We start from the raw sequence: 19,498 nt of genomic DNA, 5'->3' as shown, positions 1-19,498 counted from the left end.
ATGGAGAGAGGGAGAGGCATAGAGAGAGATGGGGAGACCAAATGAGAGCGGTGAGGTGGAGGGAGACAGAGAGAGCATAGCAGGGTTATAAGGAGGAGAAGCTGGGGGAGAGAAGTCCATGAGCTGGGGGAGTTTAGGGAAGAAGGGGAGGTGAGAAGGGCTAGGATGCTACATGACTGTGAAATCGGTAACTGGTACTTGTGGTACTGAGGGAACCTGGAGGCCAGCGTGAGCTTTGGAGAGCTAATCTGTACCTTCTGCTGTTTGGAATTTGGGGAAATGGGGTTTCCTTTGGACCTGATGGTGTTAAGTTTAGAAAGCTGCTGCAGGGGCTGGAGAGATGGCTCAGCGGTTAAGAGCATTGCCTGCTCTGCCAAAGGTCTTGAGTTCAATTCCCAGCAACCACATGATGGCTCACAGCCATCTGTAATGAGGTCTGGTGCCCTCTTCTGGCCTTCAGGCATACACACAGACAGAATATTGTATACATAATAAATAAATAAATATTTAAAAAAAAAAAAAGCTGCTGCAAAGCATATACAAGCTGGTACCTGTAACCCCAGCACTCCAGAACTGGAGGGAGGTCAGAAGTTCAAGACCAGCCTGCTTTACACGAGACCCTTTTTGTTTTTTTACAGATTTGTTTCTTTTGTTTTATGTGTTTGAATGTTTTGTCTGCATGTATACCCCATGTGTACTACATGTGTGCTTTTTATCTGTGGAGTTCAGAAGAGGATACCAGAGCTCCTGGAACTGGAGTTACAGACAGCTGTGAACCACTGTGTGGGTGCCCGGAGCTGAACCCAGACCCTTTAGTAGAGCAGCCAGTGCTCTTAGTTGCTGAACCGTCTTTCTTTCCAGCACCAAATCCCTGTCTTGAAAAAACAAAATGAGGAGCTGGAGAAACAGCTCAGCAGTTAAGAAAGTTCCCTGCTTGTAATAGCTAATCTTGGTTGTCATCTCCATACACTTGTAAAGAAGGAATGTCTGTTGAGGAATTGTCTCTATCAGATTGCCTGTGGGAATGTCTGTAGGGCATTTTCTGAACTGCTAACTGAAGTTGGAAGATCCAGCCCACAGTGGGAGGCATCATCCCTAGGCTTGCAGACCTGGGCTGTATTAGAAAGGTATCTGAGTGGGGCAGCAGTGACATATCCCTTTAGTCCCAGCACTCAGGTGTCGAGGCAGGTGGATGATCTCTGTGAGTTTGAGGCCAGCCTGGTCTACAGAAAGGGTTCCAGAACAGCCAGGACTACACAGAGAAACCCTGTCTCAAAAACAAAAGCAAAAACAAACAAACAAACAAAGCCAGGGGAAGCAAGCCAGTAAGCGCTGTCCCTGCATTGCCTCTGTTTCAGCCTCTGCCTTCTGGCTTGTGCCTCAGCATTCCCTGATGAAAGACTGTAAGTAATCATTAAGCCAAATAAGCCCTTTCCTCCCCAAGCTGCTTTCTCACAGCAACAGGAGCTGGAACAGAAACCAGAGCAGAGAACATGGAGCATTGCTGTGCTGGACCTAACCTTGTGGCTTTCTGCCTGGACTGTTTCGTGAGAGGAAGGTGGAGGTTTTGGAGTTTTAGACTGGAAAGGTCGCTGAGAGCTCAGAGGTTAGTGAGCTACTGTGGGAAGTGGGGTAATGTTCAGAGAAATGGGGACGGATAGAGGCCTGGCTTGTGAAGTTTCAGAAGGAAGCAAAGACTCGATCGGAACTGTTCGTGTGATATTTTTAAGAATCTGTGAGATTATGAGGTTTTTTGTTTTACTGGAGCAATGGATACAGGTTTGCTGGGGCTTGAAAAATCAACTTGTAATTAAAGAAGACCAGCCTCACGGGGGTGAAATCTGTGAAGTGTTTCTTGAAGTTCCAAACACAGAAGCTGTGGACCAGAGGGACCAACGCTGCATCTCAAACTGGCAGGGTCTTTCAAATCATAATAATGGCTTTGGCAGCAAGGAAGCTGAAGTTCATGAAGGGGTCGAGGAGAGGAAGTGAGGCTTGGCACCATGTGTCATGGTTGGAGAGGCCGTGAAGAAGCCATTGGTGAAGGAAAAGTCTCTGTCTTAGTGGAGACCTCGGGATACTGGAGATGTCAGGATTGTGGAATGACACCAATGACAGCGGCATATAACCTGACGACATGATGGCTCCACGTGTGCTTGAGGAGAAGCTCGTTATTGCAGATATGAGGGAGAACATCTAGAGGCATCTGGAAGGCTCCAGAGCAGGGAGACAAAGTAGTGGACGGAACACGACCAGCAGACTGGACCTGCCGTGAGAGAAGACGGGGCAGAGGACAGGGAGAGCAAGACAGCTAGAGAGGGAGAGATGGGAGAAAGAGGACAAAGAGGGTGAGAGCAACATGGGTAGTTGGGGCAGCAGAGTCTGAGTCCTGGAGAAGAGCTGAGGATGTGAGGGCCTGAGATGTGTAACAGGTACTTGTGATGCTGAGGCGGCTGAGGGGGCGGTGTGTATGTGCTAATAGGCACCACAGATGCTATTTGTCCCTTCAGCCAATGATAAGGAAGATGGCTGCTTTCGGTAGAGAGAATCCAGCTTCACAAGTTCCAGAGCAAGGCTGGCTTTTGCCTAGTTCCCAGAATTTGGGGAAATGGAGTTTCCTTTGGACCTGACACAGCGGAGCCAGCCTGCGCCTAGGAGACGAGCTGCCATCCTCAGCAGAGCTGGAGCAGGGGGACTGGCCAAGCCTTCTGGAGCACTGAGGATCATCAGGCCCAAATGTCAGACACTGACATTTTTATACTGTCGTAGTTTTGGTTTTGTTTTGATGTGATGGTAACTGTGTTCTTGTCCTATTGGAATAAGAAAATATTTAGTTTAGTTTTGGTTTGTTTTTTAACAGCAGCCCACAGCTTGGAGACTTTGGGGCTTGCACAGAAAATTTGGACTTATCAACCAATTATTAAACATTTTTTTTTGTTTTGTTTTTTGTTTTTTTGAGATAGGGTTTCTCTGTGGCTTTGGAGCCTGTCCTAGAACTTGCTCTGTAGACCAGGTTGGCCTTGAACTCACAGAGATCTGCCTGCTGCTTCCTCCCAAGTGCTGCCCAAATCAATTATTAAACTCCTAAAGAGTGTGACTTTTAAGGTTGTATTGTGTTTTATACTGTGATGTCAACATATGATCTTGGGAACAATAAAAGAAAAGTTGTGGGGCTGGAGAGATGGCTCAGAGGTTAAAAGCACTGACTGCTCTTCCAGAGGACCTGAGTTCAATTCCCAGCACCCACATGGTAATTAACAACTGCAACTTTAAAATCTGACACCCTCACACAGACATACATGCAGGCAAAATACCAATGCATATAAAATAAAGATAAATAAATTATTAAAAAAGAAAAGTTGTGTTTTTATGTTGTATTTATTTGTTTGTTTGCTTGTTTATTTATTTATTTATTATCTATTTATGAGACAGGGTCTCTCTGTCTGTCCTGGAACTTGATCTGTAGACCAGGCTGGCTTCAGATTCAGAGATCTGACTGCCTCTGCCTCCTGAGTGTTGAGATTTAAGGTGTGAGCCACCACTGCCCAGCAGAAAGATTATGGTTTAACACTGACATGTCAGGGGTAGTCATGAGCCACTGTGTGGGTGCTGGGAATCAAACCCGGACCCTCTGCAAGACAAGTGTTTTAAACTGTGGAGCCATCTCTGTAACCCATATCTGAGCTTTAGATAGAATAGTTGGAGCGGGGGCAAAAGCTCTGGCCTAATTAAATAGTCCCATGCAAAGTGTGGCTTGAGCATCTGTCTCAGTTCGGTTCTGTCAGGAGGTCAGAAGACGATGTTACAACTGCCAACACCAGCGGGGACCAGTAAGAAGACCACTCCTGGGTGGAGCCTCCCCATCCTACACTATTTCGATGGTTTGGAGTGGATGGCGTCAGTACAGGGAAGATGCTGCCCTTGGAGGCTTTGTTCTGGAACCCAAGGTCACTGCCATTTAGGAAGGAAAATGACTTATTTTTGTGTCTTCGGCCTTGAAGAGGAAGGCTAGGTAGACCAACACCTCTTGAGAGATTAGCGTGCCTCGGCAGAGTCAAGGAGACACGGAACTAATGGAGGCAGAGACGCTAGGCTTTCATCTTGCTCTTAGTTGTCTGATGCGCCAAAATGAGGAGTTGATGCTTTTCTTCTTTTTTCCCCTCCCTCAAAGCAGCAGTGATGCCTGTGATGACGCAGGATCCCTTGCACACGTGTCCTTAGGATACCCCCTTCCTTAAAGCTTTGTCCATATTGTGTTTAATTGTGTGCATGTGTGTGTCTGCGTGTGGGTATGGGCACATGAGTATGTGCCTGTGGACTTATGTATGAAATTATTTTTAGAAATGTAAAACAAAACAAGCAAACTAACATGACTGGCATAGCTAATCTCCACCTGCTAAGATGCTGAGGCAGGAGGATCATCTGTTTACCAGGAGTTCAAGACTAGCCTGGTGTGTGGGCTAATTTTATGTCAACTTGGCACGGACTAGAGTCATTTTGGAAGAGAGAGCCTCAACTATGAAAATGCTCCTGCTAGAGGGGCCTGTGGTGCATTTTTTTGATTGACAAATGATGGGGGATGGTCCAGCTCACTGTGGGTGGTGCCATCCCTGGGTGGGTGGTCCTGAGTGTTATAAGCAGCACTGAGCAAGCCTGGAGAGAACAAGCCGGTAACAGCACTTCTCCAGGGCCTCTGTGACAGCCCCCGCCTTCAGGTTCCTGCCCTGTGTGAGTTCCTGCCTTAGTGATGGACTGTGAAACTGTAAGCTGAAATAAACTCTCCCCTCCACAAGCTGTTTTGGTCACAGTGTTCATCCCAGCTATAAATACCCTGAGAGACTTGGGCTATACAGAAACACTGAGTCGGCCGGGCGGTGGTGGCACACACTTTTCATCCCAGCCCTTGGGAGGCAGAGGCAGGAGGATCTCTGAATTCGAAGCCAGCCTGGTCTACAAAGCAAGTACCAGGACAGCCAGGGCTACAAAGAGAAACCCTGTCTCAAAAGCAAACAAACACAACAAACAAACAAACAAAAACATTGAATCCTTTATTTATTTATTGAGACAGGGTCTCACTATGTAGCTCTGGCTATCCTAAAATTCACTATATACACCAGGCTGGCCCCAAACTCCAAAGAGATGTGCCTGCCTCTGCTTCTCAAGTGCTGGAATTAAAGGCGTGTGCCACTCTACCTGGCACCTAGGCTAGTCTGCACTCTTGCCTCAGTGTTCCTAGTAGCCAGGGAACTACCTGTGCCAGCCATAACCCCATTACTGTTTCCAGGATTTTGTTTTTGTCTTTTGCTTCTTCCTCCCTCCTTCCCTTCCTTTCTTTTTTACTTCCTTCCTTCCTCCCCCTTCTCCCTCCCTCTCTTCCTCCCTCCCTTCCTTCCTTTCTAAGGGCTCTGTCTGCACGAATGCCTGCAGGCCAGAAGAGGTCATTGGGTCCCATTATACATGGTTGTGAATTACTTTGTGGCTGCTGGGAATTGAATGCAGAACCTTTGGAAGAACAGCCAGGGCTCTTAACCACTGAACAACTTCTCCAGCCCCCAAATTTTATGCCTATGGGTATTTTTTTTTAATTTTTATTTTATTTTATTTTTTTATTTTTTGAGATAGGGCTTCTCTGTATAGCCCTAGCTGTCCTGGAACTCACTCTATAGACCAGGCTGGTCTTGAACTCACATGGATCTACGTGTCTCTGCCTCCCAAGTGCTGGGACTAAAGGCAGGCACCACTGTGATGCTGTTTTTTTTTTTTTTTTTTTTTTTTTTTACACTTTTAGATACAGCTTCACACCTGAGTACGGTATTTGCATCTGTTGCATTCCCCTCCCCCTCCAGCCCCTCCCTCTGAAACATGATCTCTTCTTTAATTATTATTTTTAAACGTGCTGGACACACATGTGCACATATAAAAATAGCCTGCTGAGTCCATGTAGTGTTGTTCTATCTTCTTCCTGGAGAAGACTGATTTGCCCTCTCTCAGCAACCATTCATAGCCTGTAGCTCTTAATTTAGGAGAGGGGTCTTGTGAGATCTCCTCCGTCCATGTTGGGATGTTAACTGGTGCTGCCATTTTGTAAGTCTTGTTTAGGCCATGGAGATTACATCAATGTAGCTTCCCTGTTATATAAAAAAAGACACCCCGTTCTCTTCTCTCTTATAATCTCCCAGCTTCCCTTCCACTTTTTTTTTTTTTTTTTGACACAATTTCTCTGTTTGTTTCTGGCTGTCCTAGAACTCATTCTGTAGACCAGTCTGGCCTCGAACTCAGAGATCTACCTGCCTCTGCTTCCTGACTGCTGGGGTTCAAGGTGTGCACCATCACGTCACACAGCTTTCACTTTTTTAAAGGTGGGTGTCTCTCTATGTAGTCCTGGCTGTCCTGGATCTTGTCCTTGAATTTGGATTAATCCTCCTAAGTGCTAGGATTACAGGCCCTATTTTTTATTAAAAAAAAAAAAAAACTTTCGTGAGGCAGAGGCTGGAGGATTTTTAAGTTTAAAGGCCAGCCTGGTCCACATAAGGACTACATAGGGACCCTGTCTCAAAAAAAAAAAATCATTTATTTATTTATTGTGGGAGGCACGGATGCCACAATATGGCAGTCAGAGGAGTTTGCTGGAGTCCTTTTCTATCATGTGGGTCCCGGGCTGGAACTAGGGTCAGACTTGGCATCAAGTGCCTTTACCTGCTGAGTCATCTCACTGGACTTCTTTATTAAAAAATAATTATTTTATTTTTTGAGGCAGGGTCTTCTGCAGTCTAAGCTAACCAAGGATTTCGGGAACTTCTTATCCTCGGGCCTCTGCTTCCCTCCTGTTGGGATTGCAAGCATGCGCATGCGTTACCATGACTGGCTCATTGCTATTTTTAGGTTGATATAACTTTCTGGGGCATAGGAATTGCAGTGAAGAAAGCTCACAACTTCCCCTTTTGGAATTTGGTCCCTGGGCCAAACTTCCAAACAATAGCGAAGTATTTTGATTTGTAGCTGAAGTTGCTGGGTCTGGAGGCAGACAGCTGGGCCCCTGCTGGAGCAGGACTGTATTCTACAGGAGTGGTGATGCCCAGGGGACAAGCCTTAATCCCGGAGAGCCAGTTTCCGCCCCGAAGGATGGGAGGACTCCATGAGCCACGCTCCTGGTCGGTCTCGTCGGAACATCCCTCAGACGTCCCTTAGGAGCATCCCTTAGAGTTCAGGCGACTCAATCTTCGCATCAACAAAATGGGAACGGTAGTCTTGACGCTCCACAAGACCAGGAAGGCTTTTGAGGGCTCAGTTCCGGGTACGGAGGGCGAAAGAAGACCGGGGGGGGGGGGGGGGAGCTCCACCCCTACCCACCACGTGGAGTGCCCTCCTCGCCCGCAGTGAGGCCTCAGGGCGATTCCCGAGCTCCGGGCGTGGCGGAGGCGGGGCAGGGGCTGGGGCCAGACTTCGTTGGAGAAAGAGCCAATACCTCCCTGAACCGGGACACTGGGAGGGGCGAGGCCTGGCTTTCTGGTCCCCCGGCTCCCCGGTCAGCCCGGAGGGGGAAAGAGGACAGCCAGGGGCGGGCGGGGCATGGAGGCTTGGCCTCCGGCTTTTTTTTTTTTTTTTTTTTTTGTCCTCCTAGCTAAGGAAAGGTTCCCCTGCGCCTTTAAGAGTTAGACGCAGGCATCCGATTGGCTGAGACAAGATGTGACATCACGAGGAGGCGGGCGCCCCCACCCCCCTCTGGCCGCTCGTTCCCGGGCAGTCTGCGCGAGGGCCGGGCCCGGCCGGCGGCCTCTCAGTCCCCTCAGCCTCTTCGCTCCACGTCGTCCCGGCTCCCGGGGGATGCCCCGGACCAGGTTCTCTTCATGGCTGCCGACGTTTTCATGTGTTCGCCGCGGCGGCCCCGCAGTCGGGGCCGCTCGGTGCTGCTCAAGCCTCAGGTGCCGGAGGACGACGACGACTCGGACACAGACGAGCCGTCTCCGCCGCCCCCCTCCGGCGTGGCCACCTCAGCCCGGGCCCACGCGAGCACCGCGCCGCTGCCACCCCGGCCCGGCCCGGGCCGCGAAGAGCCTCCCCGCCGACAGCAGATCATCCACAGCGGCCACTTTATGGTGTCCTCTCCGCACCGCGAGCACCCGCCCAAGAAGGGCTATGATTTCGACACGGTCAACAAGCAGACGTGCCAGACCTATAGTTTCGGCAAGACCAGCTCCTGCCATCTGTCCATTGATGCTTCGCTCACCAAGCTCTTCGAGTGCATGACCCTGGCCTACAGGTAAGGACCCGGTGTCGCCCCCAACCCCACTCCCGGACCTGGCCGAGGCGCCCCCCTCCCATCTTTACTCCCTTCTCTTTGACAAAACCATCGGGGGCATTTGGCTTCACATTTTCTCTTTGGGGGCTGCTTCTAGGAGGATTTGTGGGTCTGGGGTCTCCACAGTTAGGAGAGGCGCCAGGGTTCTTGCCTGTAGTTCTGCCAGCAGTGCCTGGGTTCTTCCGGCTTCGTGTTCCCCCATCCAGGCCCCCCTCCCCTGGTGCCCGTGGGTCCGGTTTCGGACAAGAACTACGTGTAGCTCCGGTTTGCGTGTTGTTTCGCCTGGCTCCGTGGACCCCTTCCCTCCGCTGCTTTGTGTGTTCCCAGCACCACCCAACGGTTAAGATCACCTGTCCAGGGTGGCTAGGGCGCTGGCTGCACTATCTAACGATTGTGTAACGCCCTGGAGCCTGTTTCCTCGTTTCTAAAGAGGGGTGCCGGTGGTATCGACCTCCAGAGGGCTGTGCCAGGGGTGGACTGAGATAGGTGGGGCGTGCAGTGGGTAGTAGGCACTCCTGAAGTGTTAGTGACTTTTCCTGCTGGTCCCGGCATCTGCAGCCTGGCTTCCTTCACCTCTCAGTGGCTGGGAAGCTCCGAGGCAGGGCTCCTTGATGCACTGAGGACTTGTGGAGTCCAGCTGCCCGCCCCCACCTCCCCCTGCCCCCCCCTTCAAGGTGTAGTCTATTTCCCTGGCAAGTTGGAAGGTTTTTCTATTTTTCTTTCGGAGTCAGGGTGTAATTGTAGCTCAGGAGCCTCTCAAACTTGCTCTTGTAGTAGAGGCTGGCCTTGAACCCCTCTTGACCTTCCTGACTCCACTTGCCAAGTTCTGGGATCACAAGCATGCCTCCCATGCCCAGGTCTAGCTAGAGGATTTTTGTTTGGTCCTAAAACGACGTATGTGTGACATGTCCGTTTGTAAGGTTGACATCCGAGATTCTGTCCTGAGACGGGGGCAGAGAACCCTTTCTTCAGAGTCACAGAAAGGCCTTCCCTGGGAGGTTAGCCTTTCTTTCCACCCTCTCCCTCTTGCCCAGTGTGTCTGTTAGGCATTCACATCAGGTAGTTTTTCTGCCTCAGCCGCAGGCCTTCTCGGAGCTCCTGCTAGTGTCTGAGCTGCCCAGTGTGTAGTAGCTTCTGTGGGGATCCTGTTGTTTGAGCCTCTTGCTTTAGAAACTGCACTAGGCTTTGAGTCCTGCACAGCTGGCAGCATAGGAAACGTTTCCCAGGTGACTCTAGCGACTGTGGACTGAAGAGTAGGAATCTTCCTAGTCCTTTTTGTGTATCCAGAAACTCACTGTATAACCTAGACTGGCCTCGACCTTGCAGTAATCCTCTTGCTTTAGCCTCCCAAGGGCTGGGATTACAGGCCTGTGCTGCCACTGCCAGTCCTGTTTCAGTTTTATTTTTAAAAATAATTTGTTTTTATCCTATGTACATTGTTTTGTCTGTGTGAGGGTGTTGGAGCCCCTGGGAGAGGAGGTACAGACGGTTGTGAGCTGCTGTGTGGGTGCTGGGAATTGAACTCAGGTCCTCAGTGCTCTTAGCCACTGAGCCATCTCTCCAGCCCCATTTTATGGTTTTTATTATTATTGCTTGGGTTTTTGAGACTGGTCATGCTTTGGGAGGCTGATCTTAAATTCCTGGGTTCAAGCAACCCTCCCACTTCTCCCCCACCCCCCAGGGAGGTAGATAATGAGCCCTGATAAATCCAAATTAAAAGCGTTACTCAATTGCCTGAAGTTAAAATACTAGATAGTTGGCTCTGGATGGCATTTTCCCCTCTGGAATAAATGGTTAGTCAACTCATTCCTTTGTTATGTTTCTGAGATGCACCTCACCCCCATTTCCTCATGTGGAGGTTTCCCTGCTAGCTTATTCCTATAGCATAGCTCTTCCTTCTGTCACCCTCACATGGCTCGGTGGTCAGACTTTGCTCCGATTCTTAGATCTTGCCAGTTCGAGCTGGCACTGAGCCTGTGAAGATAGTCTGTTTTCAAATAAACAGATGACAGTGAAATTGCAGTCCTGCGCATCCTCGGTCTCTTATTTTGAGCACTTATGTTGGTATCAGACTCAATTAGATTACAGCATAAGCTGTTCTTTAAGAAAAACTTCTCAAACACAACTAGAGGCAAAAGACAGCAATGTGTTTTATTAAGAGAACATAATCTTCCTTTTTTTACTTTAATATAAACTTCATGTCTAGGGAGAGAAAGCTGCTTGAGCCTTTGGAGGCTTGGGCTAGAAAGGTCTCTCTTAGAAAGCTCTGCCAAAGGAAAAATAAGCCTTTTCCTTTTGTGCTCTATGTGGATAACCTAAAGGATTATTAAATAACACCAACAGAGTAATCCTACCTACCTCCCATTTCTTTAGAAATATTTTGGCACCTGGCCATTACTAAGTTAATTTTCTTGATTGCAAAATGTATTACTAGTTTGGTGCAAGAAGCTTACCTTGCCCTATGGTATCTCCCAGCCTCATGGGCTTACTTGCTTTTGTTGTTCCTCATGTCCTGCCTAGTATTCCTCATGCCTACCTAGTACCTAGCCAGGTTTACCATCAAAGGTTCCTGGATGGGCACCTGCTCGTAACTTCCTATGAAGATATGCTATTGGTGTCAGTGAGCATGATCGAGGCTGGTGTGGCCTTCACTGAGTTTAATTGGCAGTGTGGACATTTGGTACAGATTAACTGAGAAACTAGAGAAAGCTGGGTTTCTGCATTCAGTTTACCTGTCAGGGCCACCAGCTGCTTTCAGAGCAGTAAGCTCCCAGTGGGGGAGGAAAGCAGACCCAGGTCAGTGCTTTGGCTTGCTCTCACATAGGGTTAGAGCCTTCACCTCATGTCCAGGTTTCTTCTGCTTGGCCTGGGAGGAAGAGCAGCTGGGTCTTCTATGTGACTGTTTCTGGCCTAGGTAGGTTCTTCCTAACTCCAGCTTCCAGTCTGTTCTGTGGGCTCTTGGTTCTACTGTCTAACTCTCTAGTACACTCTGTGCTTTTTGTTTGGTTTGGTTTCCTGTTAACTGCTCCCTCCCAGCTGTTTCCAGATGAGGCTCAACAGCTTTTTGGAGGAGGAACCAAGTACAGGGGAAGTTGTTATTTTTTACCCAATCCTGAGAGGTGGTCTAGGACTCATGAGCAGTATCAAGCAAAGGCTTTCTTTTCCCCCTTTGGAGATGAACTTGGATTTGTTTTGTAGGTCAAGCTGGCCTGAAATGTACTGAAATCCTTCTGCCTCAGCCTCCCTAGTGCTGAGATTACAGAGGTAGCTGAACCGTTTGTCCAGACTCTGGCAATGTAGTAGGTTTGGGGGTACTGGGGACTGTGAATATGTTCATTGGTCTGCTTGATAAATGGTCATAAAATGGGATTCCAGTTTCCTCAGGGATAGTCTTTTAAAAACCCATGTCTTTCCCACTCTGGTAAGTAGCTCTGTGGATAAGCATCTTCATTTAGTTCTAAAACATGTGCTCAGTTTCTGGGACATCTTGGAGGGAAAGAAGTTGCCTTTCTTCAAGGCAGACGTGTGATGGTTTGGCAGGGGAGAGCAGCCTGGCTTACCTTTTCTAAGCCATCCTGTCATTGCTCTAGAATGAAGTGGATAAAACTTCCCTGCAGGGTAGAGATGAGGATTAACTGTGATAGTGTCTGTGACTGGGTCTGGTACCTGGCAAATTACAGGCAAAAGGAAGCTTATAAAATTGGATGTAAAGGATGGACAGTGTAGAATTTTAACACTATCCTCAGTCAACTGATGGTTGAGCTAGACTGCTGGTACATAATGTCAGTCACAGCATATGGAAGGCTACTTAAGACAGGAGCTTGGTGAGTTCATGGTTAGCCCCGGCTGTTGGGGCAACCCTAGCTCCAAACAAACACCACCCAGACATCTAACAAGACCCAAGTTTCTCATCTATAAACTAAAGAAAACAATGTGTCTAATTGGAGTCTTTCAGTGAAGCTTTCAAGGGCCTGCCTAACAAATACTACATAGAAGCATTCTTGATTTGGCTGGATCTATCCAAGGTCCCTATAGTGGAGCTGCACACTTGAGAACCTATTTCATGGTTCCTACCTACCTTTTAACATTTTAAGGCTTGCCGTGTGCATGTACGCCCCATCCCCCCATAGAGATTCTGAATACATTTTGTGTGTGTGTTTTTGTGGTTGGTTTTGGTTTCACTTCTCTCTTTATTACCTTCTTTTGGTATAGATTAAAGGGTAGCCAGTGGTCTTTTGAAAAAAAAATATTATGTTTATTTATTTAGTGTGTATGTTGGGATCAGAGGTCAACTTATAATAACTTTTCTACTTCCATTATATGAGATCCCAGATATCAAACTCAGATTGTCAGGCTTGGCAGCAAGCACTTTTATCTGCAAAGCCACTTTGCTGGACTAGAAATGACTTTTCTTGTATTTAGGCATAAGTAATAGGTATTTTTGGCAAGTGACTATTTAAGTGGCTATTTGAAGAGACATTTTTCTTTTTAAACATTTATTTTATGTTTGTGTGTGGGTTTTTTTTTTTTTTTTGGTTTTTCGAGACAGGGTTTCTCTGTGGTTTTGGAGCCTGTCCTGGAACTAGCTCTTGTAGACCAGGCTGGTCTTGAACTCACAGAGATCTGCCTGCCTCTGCCTCCCCAGTGCTGGAATTAAAGGCGTGCGCCACCACCGCCCGGCATGTTTGTGTGTGTTTTAAAACAGTGTCTGTGTGTGTGTGTGTCAGATAACAACAGCTCAAGAGCTGAGTTCTTCTGAGTTCTTTCTCTCTACCATATTGTCAGAGTTTTGTTACCCCTCTGAGCCATCTTGCCAGCCCTCGAGATTTTTAAATTAGGAACTGTTAGAGTCTAGGCTATGTTTTCAGGAAGTAGCGCCCATGTGTGTGCCCTGTGTGGTAATTGTTCATTGCCCAGGTGGGAAGCTATGCCAGACTTGAGGAATAGCAAGAACTAAAGACTTAGCCCACAATGTCCTACAAATTTTAGGTGTCCAGTAGAGAAATCTTTTCTTTTCTCTTTGAGGCAAGGTCTCATATATACCAGACTGGTCTTGAACTCATGTAGCTGAGGAGAAAAAAGGAACTATCATTTCTTTTTTCTTTCTTCTGTGTGTGTATGTGTATGTATACATGCAAGTGTTTTGTGTACTTGTTGACTTATGTTGCACTTGCTCCATGGTTCCTGTATGGAAGTCAGAGGACAACTTCTGATGTCTATACCTGGCTTTCTATCTTGGGTAAGTCAGAATTTCTTGTTTGCCATTGAGTACACTAGACTAGCTGGCTTTTAAGCTACTAGAGATTTTCCTGACCCCACTGTAGGAGTACTGGGATTGTTACAGAATGTTTCACTTTACTTGGGTCCTGGAGAGCAAACCCAGGTCCTCGCAATTGCACTCCAAACACCTTATCTCCAGAGCCATCTCTCCAACCCCAGTCTTGAATGTCTGATCCTTTTGCCTCCCTCAGAATGCTGAGATTACAGTTTTGTGCTACCATACCTGTTTCTTTGTTTTTTTTCATGTGGTACTAGAGATCAAACCCAGGGCTTTGTGCCTGGATGTAAATACTAGGCAAGTACTCTATCATCTGAGCTACACGTCCCACTAGAGCAGTGGTTCTCAACTTGTGGGTCCTGCATATCAGATACTTACAATTCATAATAGTAGCTAAATTACAGTTATGAAGGACCAATGAAATAATTTATGGTTGAGGGTCACAACAACACAAGGAACTGTATTACGGTGTCTCAGTATTAAGAAGGTGGAGTACCACTGTTCTAGAGAAATCTTTTTTTTTTTTTTTTTTGGTTTTTCGAGACAGGGTTTCTCTGTGGTTTTGAAGCCTGTCCTAGAACAAGTTCTTGTAGACCAGGCTGGTCTCGAACTCACAGAGATCCTCCTGCCTCTGCCTCCCGAGTGCTGGGATTAAAGGCATGCGCCACCACCGCCCGGCTAGAGAAATCTTTTTTTAATTAATTAATTAATTTTGGTTTTTCAAGACAGGGTTTTGCTGTAGCTTATCAAGCCTGTTCTGGAGCTAGCTCTTGTAGACCAGGCTGGCCTCGAACTCATGGAGATCCGCCTGCCTCTGCCTCCCGAGTGCTGGGATTAAAGGCGTGCGACACCACCACCTGGCTTTAGAGAAGTCTTATGATACGCATGATAATAGGAATCATTTATAGAAATGACTTAGTTTTACAGTTTTGCTCCCATATCACTGATAAGCTGTTTTTCTTCTCTTTCTTTTTCTTAGTCTATAATCGTTAGACAGTGTGCTTAGTATTACAGAGTGTGCACTGGCGTTGGCTACAGAGACAATAATTTGAAATAGCTCAGAAACCAGGGATGAGGGAACAGGCACAGTTAGTTGTAACTGCCCTGTAGGATAGATGTAAAAGATGTGATAACAATTAATCTGATTTAAGGGCAGTATTGGGAGGCATACAGGTCAAGTGTGTATGTGTCTGTGTCCAGAGCCAGTGTGTGGATGGTTTTGCTGATCTTAGACTCAGTGCTTATCCCTTTTCCCCAGTGTTAATTATCAGAAATAATGAATTCTCTTCCCTAAGAGAAGACTATGTTCCTCTTAGTCTAGGAAGAGATTTCTATTTTAAGTAGTGTCTACTGATTAATTGCCAGCCCAGTAGAAGGGTGAGGAAGGGTTAATAGAATTGGAAAAGAAAGTTGAGACTGTAGCTCATTTGGCACAAATGAGTGGTGTGGTGGTAGATGCCTGTAGACCCAGCCCTCTTGGAAAAGGGAAGTTCAAGGTCATCTACAGCTATATAGTAACTTCAGGGCAACCTGGCTGCCAGGAGACTTTGTCTCAAAAATAAGTAAGTAAGTAAGTAAGTAAATAAATAAATAAATAAATAAATAAATAAATTTGGACCTAGAAGTTCAGGATTAAATTTGTGTTTATGATGCCAGGCAGCGGTGGTGCACGCCTTTAATTCCAGCACCTGGAAGGGAATAGGCAGGCAGATCTCTGCGAGTTTGAGACCAGCATTGTCTACAAAACTAGTTTCAGGACAACTTGGGCTGTTACACAGAGAAACCCTCTCAAAAAAAAATGTGTGTATGTACACATGTATATGTAGCACTTGTGTGTGTGTGTGCATGTAGGTACACATGTACACGTGTGTGTAGGCATGCAGAGGTCAGAGGTTAGTGTCCATTATCTTCTTCTGTTGACCTCTACCTTTTTATTTTTTAAATTCCTCCCCATACCCACCTTGTTTTTTGAGATATGGTTTCTGGCTGAACTCAGATCATCGGCCAGGCTGACTGCTCAGTGATCTCTAGGATGTGCCTATCCCTGCTCTTTCTCCCTACAGTTACAAATGACAGAGGACAACTCGTAGCAGTAGGTTCTCTCCTTCCACCATGTGGGGCCTGGAGACTGGACTCAGTTTCTCAGGCTTGGCAGCAAGCACTTTTACCCACTGAACCATCTTGTGCGCCCTCATTTGAAGGATCTTATGCATTGTAGATGATTACTTTACTACACCCCCAGACCAGGAAAAGTCTCTTGAACTGAAAAGTCCCCCCATTCATCCACTTATAGAAGCCTAGAATTCTATGGTGGAGGAAATGAAGTTATTCTGTTGCTGTAAGGCACCTGGGGCCTCCCAGATGGGAAGGTGGGTGTCTTGGACTACTTAGAATCCTATCCTTATTGGGTAAAAACTGTATTTCCTTCAGTCTGAGCCTTCCTCAAGTCAGTGAACCTCATATACTTTGGAAAACCACCACCTTATTTGATTTAGCCGTGTGTATGATTATGTGGTCCTGACTAACCTGCTGTTTTCACCTTTGAGTTTCCTGTGGAGGCTAATAGTACCTCTAACACAGAATGTGTGATTAAGAAATGTATGTTGGGGGCTGGAGAGATGGCTCAGAGGTTAAGAGCACTGCCTGCTCTTCCAAAGGTCCTGTGTTCAATTCCCAGCAACCACATGGTGGCTCACAACCATCTGTAATGAGGTCTGGTGCCCTCTTCTGGCCTTCAGGCATACACACAGACAGAATATTGTATACATAATAAATAAATAAATAAATAAATAAATAAATAAATAAATAAATATTAAAAAAAAAAAGAAATGTATGTTGGGGCTGGAGAGATGGCTCAGAGGTTAGGAGCACTGACTGCTCTTCCAGAGGTCCTGAGTTCAATTCCCAGCAATCACATGGTGGCTCACAACCATCTGTACTGAGATCTGGTGCCCTCTTCTGGTGTGTGGGCATACATGGAAGCAGAATGTTGTACACATAATAAATAAATAATTAAAAAAAAAAAAAGAAATGTATATTGAATTGAGAAGGGATTCTCCAGAATCTGGAACCAACTTTATAAACTTGCCTTTGTTGAGTCTTGCTTATCTTTCTTTCAGTTCTTTGGATTAGTGCTTTAGGGAATGTTGGTGTGGAGTGAAACAGTAGGGTTGAACCTTTGCTGGGGGACATTTGTAGTGTTGCCCACTTGGACAGTGTGATAGGCAGGTTAACAGTACCCTTGAAGATGTCTGTGTTGAAACTGATGAGACAGCTTGGTGGATAAAGGCATTTACCACCAAACCTGACAACCCACGTGGTAGAAAGGGCGAACAGACTCCCAGAAGAAGAAAGAACCAACTCCAGTAAGTTTTTCTCTGACACACACACACACACACACACACACACACACACACACACTAAGTAAACAAGTGTAGCAACACAAAAGGATAATTATGTCCCAGTTTACAAATCCTATGAATATGTTGTTACACAGTAAGGAGGATTTTAGGCTGCAGATGGAATACGTTTGCTGATCAGCCAAGATCATCTGAGTGGGCCCAGTGTAATCACAGGGGTCCTTAACAAGTGAGAGAGAGAGAGCTGGAGAGATTACAGTAGGAAAAGACTCATCTTGATGCAGCTAACTTCGAAGAAGAGGAAGAAGGAGACTGTGAGCTAAGGAATGTTCATAGCCTTAAAACAGCAGGCCGCAGGAAGCGGCATCTCTCCTAGTGTTTTAAAAGGATACAGGCTTGCTGGATCTTGGGTTTTAGCTCCGTGAGACCTAAATTTGATATTTGACTTTGAGGATTATGAAATAATAAATTTATTTCTGTATCTCTAAGTTATAGCACCAATAGGAAACTAATGCATAATAGTTTCAAAAGTTTCTTTTCTTTTTCTTTTTCTTTTCTTTTTTTTTTTTTTTGTGGGGTGTCGGGAGGGTGGGCAGGCTTTTTCTACATGGCCCTGGCTGTCCTGGAACTCACTGCACAGAGGTTCACCTGCCTCTTCCTCCTGAGTGCTGGGATTACAGGGATGCACCACAGTGCCCAGCTTTATTTTTCTTTCTGTGTTTTTTGAAGTGTCTCAGTATGTGTAGATGTGTATGTTCAGGGTGTGGGAGGCCAGGGAAGGATGTGAGGTGTTTTGCTCTGTCACTCTTATTCCCTTAGAAAGAGTCTCTCAGGAACTTGGAGCTGAACTGGAGGCTCCGCACTTCGCAGAGCAGGGGTTGAGTGTGCGCACAGCTCCACCCAGCTTCTCTATGTGGGTGCTGGCTCTGAGCTCGCCATGCTTGCTGTGCAAGTGCTCATATACTCTCACTGTTAAGCCACCTTCCTAACACCTGGTTTTCTTCTTTCCTACTGACAGCTTTTCACTGAACTCACTATCCTCTTGTCTTAGCCTCTCAAGTGTAGATACTACAGTTGTGCAGTGCTCAGCCTGACCTGTTTCTTGAGAAAATGTTTCTAAGCTCTTAACCTCTCTTTGAGCTTGGTAAGAATATTTTCAAACCTTCTTCCTCCACAAAAGAGCATGCAGCCCGCCATGGAATGAAAGTTATGCTGAATGGATTGGCCTTGGTTCAGGGGGCTCTAGAGACAGGAGAGCCCTGCTAAAGGAAATGCCTGTAAAGTGTACTGCGGCCTTGTTCTCTGCCTGGTATAATTCTGTAAGAGGGTGTTGTTGAAAGTCAATTTAACGTTTTTGTTTGGGTACTGGGCATTGAACTTAGGGCTTAATGCACTCTGGCCTAAGTACTCTCCCTCTGAGAAATATCTCCAACGTTTTTTTCTTTTATTTTGAGAGAGAGTCTCACTAAGTTGCCCAAACCGATCTCCTGTCTCAGCTTTCCAGATAAGTGGTATTATAAATCCAAACCACTATGTCTAGCTTTAGTTTGAGATTTTTGTTTCATAATGTTTTTGAGACAGGGTCTCATATAGTCCTAATTGTGTGTCTTAGAGTGTGTGTGTGTATGTACACATGTGTGCACACTCAGAGCATGTGGAGGTAGCCCTCCCTTGGTGTTGGTTCTTGTCTTCCACTTTGTTTGGGACAGGGTCTCTTATCTGCCACTAAATATGCTAGGCTACCTGACTCTCAAGCTGCTAGGGATTTGCCCATTATTGCCTCATATCTTGCTATAGAAGTGCTGAGATTACAGATGTCGACTCTTGTGTCCAGCTTTATGGGGATCCTCATTTACCCATTGAAGCATCTCTCCAGCCTACCTTTACCTCTTTTTAAAATTTATATCTTGACTTTAAATTTTTTCTTCTTTTAAATTTGTTTATGTGTGTGTATGTCTGTGCACTATGTCATGCCTGGTGCCCATGTAGATCAGAAGAGTGTGTCAGATTTCTTAAAAGTAGCTGTGAATGAGTTGCCATGTGGGTGCTGGGAATGGGAATGATTCTCTGAAAGAACAAGTGCTCTTAATAACTGAGCATCTTAGCCAGGCAGTGGTGGTGCACTTCTTTAAGCCCAGTACTCGGGAGGCAGAGGCAGGCAGATCTCTGAGTTTGAGGCCAGCCTGATCTACAAGAGCTAGTTCCAGGGTAGGCTCCAAAGCAACACAGAGAAACTCTGCCTCAAAAACTAAAAACCCAAACAAACAAACAAAAACCAAGAACTGAGCATCTCACCATCTGACTTTGAACTCTTTTTTTTTTTTTTTTTTCCAGACAGAGTTTGACTCTGTAGGCCAGGCTGGCCTCAAACACACAGCTATCCACTGCCTCTGTCTCCTGAGTGCTGGGACTAAAGGCATTGGCTACTAATCCTCCTGTTTCTATGTCCCAAGTACTGGTATTACTAGCATGGGCCACCCATACACTAATGGATTTGACTTGTTTGTAGGATTCCTATAATAGCCCATGAAAGATTCAGATTATTCCTTCTCCGGAATCAAA

At 46.4% G+C, this 19,498-nt stretch overlaps 1 protein-coding gene across 2 annotated transcripts in view; it reads left to right on the top strand.

Annotated features, from left to right (window-relative positions):
- Positions 1 to 7,730: 7,730 nt before the first annotated feature.
- The window catches only part of Mlxip (MLX interacting protein), an 83,443-nt gene continuing 71,675 nt past the window's right edge, over positions 7,731 to 19,498 (top strand). For both annotated transcript variants that reach the window (XM_057764396.1, XM_057764395.1), the window contains exon 1: positions 7,731 to 8,260. In XM_057764396.1, the coding sequence (XP_057620379.1) occupies positions 7,848 to 8,260 (413 nt within the window). In that variant the 5' untranslated portion in view covers positions 7,731 to 7,847. The remainder of the gene's footprint in view (positions 8,261 to 19,498) is intronic.

This window comes from Chionomys nivalis, chromosome 3 (assembly GCF_950005125.1).
Source record: "Chionomys nivalis chromosome 3, mChiNiv1.1, whole genome shotgun sequence".
NCBI lineage: Eukaryota > Metazoa > Chordata > Mammalia > Rodentia > Cricetidae > Chionomys > Chionomys nivalis.
Note: the sequence above shows the minus strand (reverse complement) of the source record. Positions and strands in the feature narration are given on the sequence as shown.